Source organism: Macaca fascicularis, chromosome 7, assembly GCF_037993035.2.
Source record: "Macaca fascicularis isolate 582-1 chromosome 7, T2T-MFA8v1.1".
Lineage (NCBI taxonomy): Eukaryota > Metazoa > Chordata > Mammalia > Primates > Cercopithecidae > Macaca > Macaca fascicularis.
Window position 1 is genome coordinate 84,165,519 of NC_088381.1, and position 13,008 is coordinate 84,178,526.

At 37.2% G+C, this 13,008-nt stretch overlaps 1 protein-coding gene across 8 annotated transcripts in view; it reads left to right on the forward strand.

Annotated features, from left to right (window-relative positions):
• LRRC28 (leucine rich repeat containing 28) overlaps positions 1 to 13,008 on the forward strand; it is a 130,575-nt gene that overhangs the window by 16,614 nt on the left and 100,953 nt on the right. For 3 of the 8 annotated variants that reach the window (XM_005560593.4, XM_005560591.4, XM_005560594.4), the window contains exon 3: positions 9,193 to 9,233. The exons of 2 other annotated variants lie outside the window; for them this stretch is intronic. In XM_005560593.4, the coding sequence (XP_005560650.1) occupies positions 9,193 to 9,233 (41 nt within the window). Of the gene's footprint in view, positions 1 to 390; positions 488 to 1,414; positions 1,509 to 9,192; positions 9,234 to 13,008 lie in introns of those variants that run through there. 3 more of the 8 variants (XM_073996811.1, XM_065548508.2, XM_073996813.1) reach the window with 2 other exon arrangements.

Sequence of the window (13,008 nt, forward strand, 5' to 3'; positions counted from 1 at the left end):
CTAAGGTTTTATCAAGCTTTCTAATCAGTGAGTCTAAATATTTTGATTTACAGTGATGCATATGTTTATGCTATATTGACATAGATGACTCTTAGCCGGTGGCTAGATGAGAGAGGTTGATGGCTAGGAAAGTCACACAACTATATCTGCCATCCCCCCACTTGAATTTGGTAATAGTAGGATCTGGATCAAATAAGGATCAGAACACCGTAAGGGGAAAAACAGTAAGTTAAGGAGATGGGCTAAAAAAGCATCATACAGCCAAGTGCGGTAGGAGAAACAGGGAGCGGGAATTAAGTTTTGTTGTTGGTTTGGTTCATTTTGAATTCCAGAGCAAGGACTTCCTGTTTTTCTCCGGTCTGTTGGATCCTTGCAGCTTGAACTGCTGCTAGGATGCAGGACCTCCATAATCGCCATGATTGCACTGTTCTTGAGCTGGCTCTGTATAAAAGCATCTCTGTTTCTTAAATTGACTATGTGGAAATATGTGAATATATTAAATAGTAAAGCATTCTGATGGTCTGTTAGTGTTTTAGTGTTTGTATGTAATATGTGGTACTGTTCTGGAAAACAGCCATTACATTTATCCTGTCTTCATAATACACATGTGCCTGAAAATTAAGTTTTGTTACAAAAACTTATTTTCCTGTTGAATTTTCAGATTTAGAAGCTTTTCTGTCATTGTTACCGCTTCCTTGTCAGTAATGTGGAACAGTGACTCCTTGTCAAATAATTAAGAAACTCAAGCCTCTCATATGTCATAAAGACTTTCATTTTTCAGGAAAATGAATGTCTGTTCCATAACTCTATTTATGGAGTCATAGGATTTTAAAGCTAGAAGCTTTATTGATAATGTGGATATTTTTTCTTTCTGAAGAAAGTAGGAAAAGGATAATGGTTGGTTCTAAAGTCACTTTTATGGCTTTTCAGTGCAAAAATAAGGTCTCCTAATTTGTGGTCCAGTTAGTTTTGCTTCATTTTAATTCTGTAGATATTTATTGATAACCTCTTCCTAGTCTAGCACCACCATGCCGTTAAAATTTAACCACGTTTATCCACTGTGTAGAAATGAAGTGCTGCATGTTAAGTGAATTTTCCCAGTTAATTTTTGTAAAGCCTGTGTCTGAGTTTTCCTGTGAATAAAAGTCTAGCTTGCTAGAAATATTTTTAAAACATGTATCATTCTTTGCTTTTTAAATAAAATATAGGGAACCTGACTTAGCATGTACCCTGTAATTTGTAGTTTCTGCCTAGGGAGTTAGGAGGGGGACAGTTTAGAAAGAGGTGGCAGGGCTAGGGGTCTTTTCCTTAGAATAGACCATTTTCTTGTATACTTGAAGGGTGTTATTTGCAAGCAAAAGACTCAAAACCATTGGTATATGTATGTTTCCACAAGTTTAAATTCATTTTTCAGGCATTCACTATAATGAGGCACCTGTGTACTAGAAGTGAGATGCCAGTGTCTAAATGTTAGTCCCATCGAATCAGTCAACAAATACATACGTTATGTAAGTAAGGCACTTGTACACTGATCTTGGAACATGCTCCCCACCCCACGCCCCCAAACCAAACAGTTATGTCATAAACTTACAGAATTGTTCAAGCTACGTGTAATCTTAAATCATTGATGTGGCTTAATGGGAATGTGTTTGGTATTCTATTTTTGTGTGTATTCTATATTGCTTTGAAAATTTCATTTATAAAGTCATACTTATGGCATATTTATTAAATAGGATTTTTAAAAAATAAAAAGCTAGATAAGACTCTTCATGCTTGTAACCTCCAACCCTTGTTTCTGACATTTATATAGCTTCCAGTTTTAACAAGTATTTTTAAGATAAACACTTCAAGAGGCATTTCAGCAATTTTTGATGCCTGTTTTTTCTTTTGAAAAATCTCTTCTTGGCAATCAAATTTCTATCAAATTCAGAAACATTTTATTGTAAATGTACTAGATGTATAGTGTTTTTTTATTTTGAGCTCATTCTGTTAAGTTTTTGCTAAGTTAAAAATATCAGTCTCGATGTTTGTTTTATGTTTTTTGCCAGAAAACATTTGCAGTTTTGAAGGTACTTAAAATATTTTCATTTACATTTCTTAAGATGACAATTTTAATCTCTATAAATGCTAAGTAAATACTTTCATTTATTTCTAAGAAAAATAATCTAAAACATTTATCATTCATACAGTTAAGTAGTTATTCTTTATGTTTTATATTTGAAAGAGCTGAGTTTAAGTGAAAAATCAGTAGTGAATATAAAGGTATGAATTCTGCACACTTTACCAGCCACATGTGCTATTAACTTTTTTTTTTTTTTTTGGAGACAGTGTTTCACCCAGGCTGAAGTACAGTGGCACGAACTCAGCTCACCTCTGCCTCCCCGGTTCAAGTGATTCTCCTGCCTCAGCCTCCCGAGTAGCTGAGATTACAGGCACCCACCACCACGCCTGGCTAATTTTTGTGTTTTTAGTAGAGACGGGGTTTCACCATGTTGGCCAGGCTGGTCTTGAACTCCTGACCTCAGGTGATCCACCTGCCTCAGCCTCCCAAAGTGTTAGGATTACAGACATGAGCCACCATGCCTGGCATTAACATTTAAATTAAAGTGAAATAATATTAAAACTTCAGTTCCTCCATCACATAACCACATTTTAATTGCTTCATAGCCACATGTGGCTAGTGTCTGCCATATTGGACAGCACAGATGGAGAATGTTTCCATCGTGGCAGAGAGAGAAACAAAGGAAAGTGAGTAATAATTATGAAGTGAGCCAAGAGACAAAGGTAATGGTAACTAGGACCCTGAAGGCGTTTATGCTACTGCGGAAGAAGAAAGAATGCTGGTTCCCTCATTCTGTACCATTAGCCTGCTAGGGTTTCCGATTCCTCTGTTGATAAATATTGCTCTATGACATATATACAAATGGAGGGAAATACTGGAGAAGGAATGGGCAAGTTGAAAAGAGGTCTACCACAGTTTTAAAAAATCTGGACACGTGGTATTTAACTCATGCCGTGTACCTGCTTGGAAGCAATGACATCAAATTATTGATCCAACTAAAAAGTTTGTTAAGTGTGTTGTGGTAGTTTGTGAATGAAGTACTTTTTATTCCTTCAGTACCAAAACTTCATTAGCTTTTTAAAAATGAAAACTAATTTATTGGGGTGAAACTGACATAACATAAAATTAATCCTATTGAAATGAACAGTAGGATTCAGTACATTCACCGTGTATGCAGCCGCTTCTGTCTAGTTCCAAACATTTCATTCACTCCAGAGTAAAACCCCTCACCCATTAAGCAGTTTCTCCCCATTCCCTCACCCCCACCCTCAGCTCCCACACCCAGCCCTAGTAACCAGCAATCTGTTTTCTCTCTGGGTTAACTCTAGATATTTTATATAAATGGGATCACAAAATATGAAACTTTGTGTATCTGGCTTCTTTAACTTAGCAAAATGTTTCCAAGGTTTATCCAAGTTTTAGCGTAAGTCTGTACTTCTTTTTTTTTTTTTTTTTTTTTTTTTGTGGTTCAGTAGGATCCCACTGTATGGCTATACCACCATTTGTTTACCCATTCATCTACTGACGGACATTTGGGCTATTTCCACCTTTTAGCTATTGTGAGTAGTGCTGTTATGAACGTGAATGTACATGTTAAAGGACCTGTTTTCAGTTCGTTTGGGTATATAAATGAGAGAGGAATTTCAGGATCGTATGATAATTTTATGCTTAATTTTTTGAGGAACCACCAAACTTTTCCACAGTGACTGAGCCATTTTACATTACCACTAGCAATGCACAATGGTTCCAGTTTCTCCACATCCTTGCCAACACTTGTTATTTTCCTTTTACTGTTAGTGTTACAGCTGTCTTAGTGGGTATGAAGTGTTACCTCATTGTAGTTTTGATTTGCATTTCCCTAATGCTAGCATCTTTACATGTGCTCGTTGGCCATTTGCATATCTTCTTGGGTGAAATGTCTATTCAGATCCTTTGCCCATTTTTTAATTGAGTTGTCATTTTGTTGTTGAATTGTAAGGGCTCTTTTTATAGTCTGAATGCTAGACCCTTACCAGATACATGATTTGTAAGTATTTTCTCCCATTCTATAGGTTGTGTTTTTTACTTTCTTGTAATGTCCTGTAATGCACACAAGTTTTTATGTTTTGATGACATCCACTGTATCTTTTTTTTTTTTTTTTTTTTTTTTTTGAGATGGAGTCTCACTCTGTTGCCAGGCTGGAGTGCAGTGGTGCCATCTCGGCTCACTGCAACCTCTGCCTCCTGGGTTCAAGCAATTCTCCTGCCTCAGCCTCCCGAATACCTGGGACTACAGGTGCGTGCCACCATGCCTAGCTAATTTTTATATTTTTAGTAGGCATGGGGTTTCACCATGTTGGCCAGGATGGTCTCCATCCCTTGACCTCGTGATCCACCTGGCTCAGCCTCTCAAAGTGCTGGGATTACAGGCGTAAGCTGCCGCATCCAGCCCTGTTTTTTCATTTATTTATTTATTTTGAGGCGGAGTCTCACTCTGTCGCCCAAGCTGGAGTGCAGTGGCACAATCTCAGCTCACTGTAACCTCCCCCTCCTGGGTTCAAGGGATTCTCTTGCCTCAACCTCTGGAGTAGCTGGTACTATAGGCACATGCCACCATGCCCACCTATTTTTTTTGTATTTTTAGTAGAGATGACGTTTGACCAGGTTGGTCAGGCTGGTCTCGAACTCTTGATTTCAAATGATCCACCCACCTTGGCCTCCCGAAATGCTGAGATTATAGGCATGAGCCACTGCACCCGGCCAGTGTGTCTATTGTTTCTATTGCTGCTCATGCTTTTGATGTAATAGCTATCAATTCATTGCCAAATCTAAGATTATGGAGATTTACTGTTATGTTTTCTTCTGTGAAGTTTGGTTTTAGCTCTTAAATTTAAGTTGCTGATCCATTTTGAGTTAATTTTTGTATATGGTATGAGATAGTGGTCTAAATTCATTCTGCTTTCTTCTACTTTTTATAACTTCTATAAGAACTGAAATACATTTAATCTGTGACTTCTTTGAAATGTGTTGTTAGAAGCTAGGATGGAGCAGGTTTTTCCGAACCCTGAGTCCTAGTGGCTTATAACAGCACACATATTTCTTGTCTACACTGAGCCTCTGCTCAGGAATGAAGCTGACAAAACGTCCAGCATGTGGCGGTCTCTGTGGAAGGGGTGAGGTCTTTTGTGCTCAATCTTGTCAAGGCTTCCACTTTGGCTTAATTTCACTGACCAAGCAAGTTACTTAGCCGTGGCCAGCTTGATGAAAGATGTGCAGTCCTAGCAGGTGTTCGGAAAGAGAAGGAAAGAAAGTAGGTAATGCACAGTGCCCACCAGAAGATATCACTGAACATGATGGTGTTTGCAAAATATTTGACGTATTTGTTCCAAGTTTAAAAATTTTAAAACATTCCCATTTAAGTGGAGTCTAAAAGGATATGGTAAAGCATTATTGATTCAGAATTTGGGGTAAGTTTTATACTAACTGTGCTTGCTGAAGTTTACTTTTTCATTATTGTAAAGAAAAGTTGTTTAGCTAGATAATAATGTAAATGGGATTTAATGAAGAGAATCCTTGGCTTGATTTAGAAAAACAATTTCTAGGTAATTTAGTAGGATGTATTTGAGTACATGTTATATTCATTTGATAAACTTTTCTGTTTCAAATAGTGAAACAAGAAGGCAATAATAGTAATAGATTTGAGAAGCACGTTAAGACTATTGCTTTTATCAGGATTTTAAATTTAAAAACATTAAAACACTTCATAGCTTGTAAATCCTATGGATTAGGATACACTAGTTTGTGTGACTTCCATAATCCAACATTAGAGCTTGGTTACCCACAAAGTAACAAAAATTCTGACATTAATTTCTAGTTGTCTAGTCTCTTACATGCTAGAAGTATAAAAATTAAAACGTATAGCATTTGTCAGCTACATTGCTAAAAATACGGCATTAGAAAACAGAGAGTGATATTATGGAACACCAGTAGGTGTCAGTCACAGCCTGTGCAAGGGCTGATTATTTGCCAGGAGTTTGGGGCATCTATTCCTAAATGTCTGTGTGTTTTAAGGCATTATTCTAATGAACTGCAATTTTCTCAAAGTGAATGTGCTTATTTTCAAATAAAAACACAATGTACCTACTTGTTAATAAAGACATAGAGATGCTCTATTGGCAGCAAAAGCATTATTTCAGTGCTTAATTGTGTGTAGAGCTACAGCTCAAAAGAACTAACTAGTTTGTCATGGAAAGATTAGAATGCTATTTGATGGAGCCAAGTAGACATGCAGAAAGAATGGCCGTGGAGTGTGTGAATTAGCCAGATAAAGTATTGATATTAGCAGATGAAACTAGTTGAAGGTCTAACAGTCAAACAGCATTTCTTTTTGGACAAATCTTTCCTTTTTATAGGAACAGCTATAATGAAGGCCCTCCACACACTGGTTCCCTAATTTTTCTAGGATGCTTTGTATGTATGCCCATAAATGGAAGTGTATAGTCTCAAGGGAGATACTGATAATAAAAACAAAACACTCCAGGGATTTAGACGGATCCACAAGGAACATGTGAGAAATGACTAGTTTTGAAGGACCTTGTTGCATATATCAGTATGAAACATGGGGCAAAAAGAATCACAGCTTTCAGCATTTGAAAATGAAATACAAATGGTACTGATAAGAGTGGGTCCTCAAAAATGCTTCCTTGATTTCTTAACAATATTCATATTCAGTGATACTTGGTTATCACAAAAGGGAAGGATATGTATATATAAACAGTTTGGGATACTGTTGCTAACTATTTAAATACATCAGTATGCCAGTATGACATTAATAATGACATTTTCTGGTTTAAAATAAACCAGTGATATTCCATTGTGTTCAGGATTTTTTAAAAGCTATTCCTTAGTATAAAATATAAGCCCTTAGTGATCTGTTCCTTGCCATTCTCTGTAAAATCATACATCTTCATACCCAATGGCCCAGACATACCAAACTAATGTCACTTGTCCTAGTGAATGTTTAGATCTCAAATTGTATACAATTGATTATAATCAATTGTATAACAGCTTATGCTGCACACAGCAGATCTTAAAATTCAATTTTAATTTTTTTTCAATTATAAAAGACACATGCTCATTGTTAAAAATCCAAGTTTCTCTATGAAAAATTTCTTGGTTATTTAAAATAGTCAACTTTCTAGTCCTTAACACATTAGTTTTTCTATTGACATGATGGTTTTTCTAACAGGATTTTTGAAAATGTAAGATTTCTTCAGGAGTGCTGTTATGTAGTTATAGCAGAATGGATTGTATTTGCAGTTTCCCAGTTGTACCTTGTTTTCTTTTGGCTTTTCATATGTTGCTTCTTGTGCCTAGAAAGCTATACAGAACTACCCTCCTCTCCATTCCATGTCAGCCTGTTATAATTTATGTCTTTTGGAACTCGGGTCAGACCTAATGTCTTCTAAAAAGCCATTCTTGATTTGTTATTACTGATACACAGTTTACCCTATAGTATGCTTGAATGTAGATGAAAAAAAATTAGTTCTGACTCAGTGTGCTCCTTCAGCCTTTCGACTCTTTCTTTTCGTTTGTGTAAATTTGAACCCCCTGTGTGTGTGTGTGTGTGTGTGTGTGTGTGTGTGTGAGAGAGAGAGAGAGAGAGATTATATGTGTATATATTCATATATCTGTGTGTGTGTGTGTGTGTATGCAGACTGGCTTTCAGTTATTTACAGGAGGCTTTCTCCCCTACCCAGTACCTCCAGCAGAGAGAAGCCTGTTTTCAGTCTGTGAGTAGAATTGTTCTAGGATTCTTTTCATGGAAAGGCCAGCCCTTTCAGGACTCTGACTTTTTCTGGGTAAGGGACCTAGGTTTGTCTGCCTTTCTCTCTTCTGCCAATGGCCAATTTCCTGTCCCTCCCACATCACACCTCTACTCTGATCTCCAGACCTGTGGCCAGGTCTGACACTCCCTTGGACCACATGAGCTCCAGCTTTCCCTGTTCATTTGGAGCTTAGTCGGGTCTTGTACCTGGGGGCCCTGCAGATTTCCCTTATTTTCTCTTGAGCATGATTTGGGAATTTGGAGGATATATTAGTTTTTTAGGGCTGCCGTGACAAATTATCAAAAACTGGGTGACTTGAAACAACAAAAATGTATTCTCTGACAGTTCTTGAGACAAGAATTCCGCAATCAAGGTGTGGTCCGAAATGGTTCCTTTTCAGATTGGTTCCTTCTCAGGGCTCTGAGGGAGCATGTGCTCTTTGCGTTTCTCCTTGCTGGGAGTTGCCAGCAACCTTCGGTGTTCCTCAGCTTCCAGTTGTGTCACTTCAGTTTCTGGTTCTTCCCTCTGTCTGTGTCTGTGAAGCACATTTTCGTTTCTTCCATGACCATGGTTTATGAGGTTTGTGGTTTCTCTAAGGCAGGGGTCCCCAATTCCTGGGCTATGGACCTGGTACCTGTTAGGACTGGGGCCGCACAGCAGGAGGTGAGTGGTAGGCAAGCGAGCGAAGCTTCATCTGTATTTACAGCCACTCCCTGTCACTTGCATTACCGACTGAATGCCATCTCTTGTCCTATCAGCAGCAGCATTAGATTCTCATAGCAGAAACCTTATTGTGAACTGCACACGTGAGGGATCTAGGTTGCGCACTTGTTATGAGAATCTAATGCCTGACGATCTGTCCCAGTCTCCCATCACCCCCAGATGGGACCGTCTAGTTGCAGGAAAACAAGCTTAGAGCTCCCACTGATTCTTCATTATGGTGAGTTCTATAATTATTTCATTATGTATTACAATGCAATAATAATAGAAATAAAATGCAAAATAAACGTAATGTGCTTGAATCATCCCCACACCACCCCCACAACCTTATCTGGAAAATTGGTCTTCCAGGAAACCAGTCCCTGGAGACAAAAATGTTGGGGACCGCTGCTCTAAGAGACATTGCTTTTTATTGTTCGAATTTATAAATTTAAATTGTAGTATGGTCTCTGTAAGAATAGAACCCAGACCTGCTGATTAATTATTTTCACATTTTCTCAAAATTTACACCCCTCAAAAAGGTAGTACTTTGTATTTAAATAAATTAGAAATGTTTCGACATTTTTCAAAAATAAAATTTAATTCTGAGTTTTTAATTTTCAGCCAGAAAACCTTGCTCAGAAGCTTCCAAACCTTGTGGAACTGTGAGTCTGTTTATTCAAATTTTTTAAAAACAAGAATGAACATAATTCTAAGTTATTTGAAATAATAGGATGTGTCATCTTAATGTATTAATTTGTTATTTTTTGGTATCATGATCATGGTACTCATGTAGGTAGACCTGTGATTCTACTAAACCCAATAGTATTTTAAAGTATTTAACCATTTACAACTGTATTTTAAATATTTCACTTCAAGGTAGTGAAGATGATGAGAAATGCCTTTTCTCTGGGTACAGTGTCTTCCGTCACAGAATCTTTCTGGATAGTCCATGTAATTGGGAAACTCTATTATTGTTATTACTACTACTACATGTGATACTTCATATAAACAGAGAGCGTAAAATATAAGTAAAAGTCTCTTTTCATGCATCCTCCACGCTTCATTTGTTTTAGTTCTTTTTATGATTACCTCCAAGTGCTAAATACTATGTTTACACCATTGTTTTTTTAATGCACCCGTGTTAATTGTCTGTTAACTTACCACTAAGGAAGATAAATTTAGATATCTTACATTTCCCTCTCTGTCTAGCTGCCTCCTGATTTTTTGCAGGAGGGTTTGCATTGCTATTTCTTGTACTCTTTGTTGTTTGGCACGATTTTCAAGAGGTCAAGGAAGGAAATCTAGCCTTACACCTGCCATCTTTTCTGTCATGTCCTTTGTCCCATCCTTTTATTTTGAAAAATTTCAAACTAACAAGAAAGTTGAAAACATAGAAAGAACACCCATATACCCTTCACCTAAATTTAACCAGTTTTGACATTTTGCCACATTTGCTTTCTCTTTCCCTTTTCTACCTGTCTCCTACCCCTCTGCCCCCCAGAAGCTGAATGATTTGAAAGTAAATTACAGACATAAAGTCATTATCACACCTAAGGAAAGTAATATTCATTATAATTTAATACACAGCTTATGTTTAAATTATGCAAGTTTTCAAAAATAATGCCTTTTAAAAGTAGATGTCTGAATTCACTGGATTATTTCCTCCTGATTACATTGATTTAAACATTTTTGATGTTGTTTGACCGCAAAACTTGCTTTATCAAGCTTTTGGTTTCATCCTTTTGTATGTGTGTATATGTGTATTATTTTCTGAAGTTTCTGATAGTTACGCACATCATGGTTTTTTCTTTTCCTCTAAATACGTAAGTATGTATTTCTAGGAACAAGGCTGTCTTTCCATCTTTTTAGTTTACTTTTGTGTCCTTTATTTACTTTATAGTTTTATTTAAAACAGGTTTTGAAAATTTCTAAAGTCTGTTACTAAGTATTTAATCTTTTTTTTTTACTATTGTAAATGAATTTTGTCATGTGTTATATCTTCTAACTGGTTATGTTTTGTATATATGAACAATATTGATTTTTGCGTGTTAACTTTATATCCTGGTATCTTGCTGAAATCTTTATTGTTTCAATTAGTTTTCATGATAGATTCTCTATAAAGTTTTCTAGATGTACTCTTACGTTGGAAAATACAGATGGTGTTACTTCTTCTTTTCCAACTGTTATCCCTTTAATTACTTTCTCTAGTCTTATTGCATTGGCTAGTTCCTCCATACAATGTGAAAGTGTCCTGGAGATAGTGGACATCCTCGTCTTCTTTCTTTAAAAAAAAAAACAAAAAATTTAAGACCGAATTTCACTCTTGTCGCCCAAGCTGCAATGCAGTGGCCACGATCTCGGCTTACTGCAACCTCTGCCTCCCGGGTTCAGGCAGTTCTCCTGCCTCAACCTCCCAAGTAGCTGGGATTACAGGTGTCCACCACCACGCCTGGCTAGTTTTTGTATTTTTAGTGGAGACGGGGTTTCATCATCTTGGCTAGGCTAGTCTCAAACTCCTGACCTTGTGATCCACCTGCCTCAGCCTCCCAAAGTGCTGGGATTACAGGCATGAGCCCCTGCGCCTGGCCTCTTATCTTCTTTCTGACCTTGCTGGGAATGCCTCTAGGGTTTTCCCCATTAAGAAAGGTGCTGACTTTACAGTTAAAGTATCTGTAATCTATTGTTTTGAGCAAATATTCATCTTTATTAATTATCTATTGCTGCTTAACAACTTACCCCCAAATGTAGTGATTTAAACATTCAATATCTTATATTTTCTGAGGCCCCAGAATCTGGGCCTGACTTAGCTGGGTGCCTTTGCCTCCAGGTCTCTTACAAAGCTGCAGTCGAGGTTGTTGGCCAGGACTGCAGTCTCATCTGAAGACTTAACTGAAGAAGGACCTTCTTCTATGTTCATTCATGTGGTTGTTGTCAGGTTCAATTCCTTGTAGGCTGTTGAACTGAAGGACTCTGTTTCTTGCTTGCTGTTGGCTACAGCACCTCTCTCAGTTCCTTGCCATTTGGCCTTTCTATAGGATAGTTTACAACATAGCAATTGGCTTCCATCAGAGCAAGCAAGCCAAAGAGCAAGAGAGAGTATACACTTTCTCCCAATCCCTGGTAATCACTAATCTACTTTCTGCCTCTATGGATATACCTTTTTCTGGATGTTTTATATTAGTGGAATGAAACAATATGTGGCCTTTTGTATCTGGCTGCATTAACACAGCATAATGTTTTCAAGGTTTATTCATGTTGTAGCAGGTATCAGAATTCATTCCTTTTTATGGCTGAATAATATTCCATTGAGTAGATACATGACGGTTTGTTTATCTGTTCATCAGTTGATAGACATTTGTGATGTTTCCACATTTTGAAAGCTTTTCCTTTTACAGTTTCTGGTTTGTCAGTTGTTTGTTACAACTGTTTCAGGCAGCTGTGAAGTTAAACAATTGCCTGTAATTTGTTTCAGTTTACAACGGTTTTTGCACTGGGCAAACTCGTAGTCAGATGGAATAAAGATAGCCTTGCAAGTGGGTCTTCCAGGGAACCATGAGACGAATCTTTGATAGTTCTCTGAGAAGGAAGCTTTTAAGGCACTCTAACGTGGTCCTACCCCTTGCTACTGCTTTTCTCCTTGATTGTGGGCTGTTGGTTTTTCAGTCTTCTGCAGAGCAGGAGAGTGGGGTTAGGACTAGAGCAAGTGAAAATACCATGAAGCCTACAACCCACCGTTCTTACTGACGTTCAGTCATTTTTTTCTTGAATAAATTCTCCCTATATTACTGTAAGCCTTAGGTTCATTTCCAGAGTTCTCAACATGTAGCATTTAGACATTTCTGACAGTTTCTCATTGTTTTTATGGAAGGGAATTTTTGGAGGTTCTTACTCTACCACTTTTGCTCAAAATTTTTAGTTTTGTAAAAAAACTGCCAATTTACCAGATTAGCTGTCCCATTTTACATGTCCCCTGGCAATGTATGATTGTTCCAGTGTCTGCACATCTTACCAGCATTTGGTGTTGTCTTTGTTATTTTAGTCATTTTGATAGATGTGTGGTTTTTATTACATTGGAATTTTCATTTGTATTTCTATAATGACTAATGATACTGAACATCTTTTTGTAGACTTATTTGTTATTGGCATCTTTCTTTTGGTGAAATGTCTGTCCATGTCTATTGCTCATCTTCTGATTGTATTTTTTTTAAATTTATGAGTTTTAAGAGTTCTTTGTAAACTAGTTTTCTGTTTTATATGTTGTTTACAAATATTGTCTCCCAGTGGATAGCTTGTGTTTTCATCCTCTTTATGTTCTTTTGCAGAACAAAAGTTTTACATTTCGATGAGGTCCAGTTTATCATTTTTTGCTTTTATGTGTCCTGCTTTTGATGGCACATCTAAAAACTCTCTGTCTAGCCCTACGTCCCAAAGACTTTC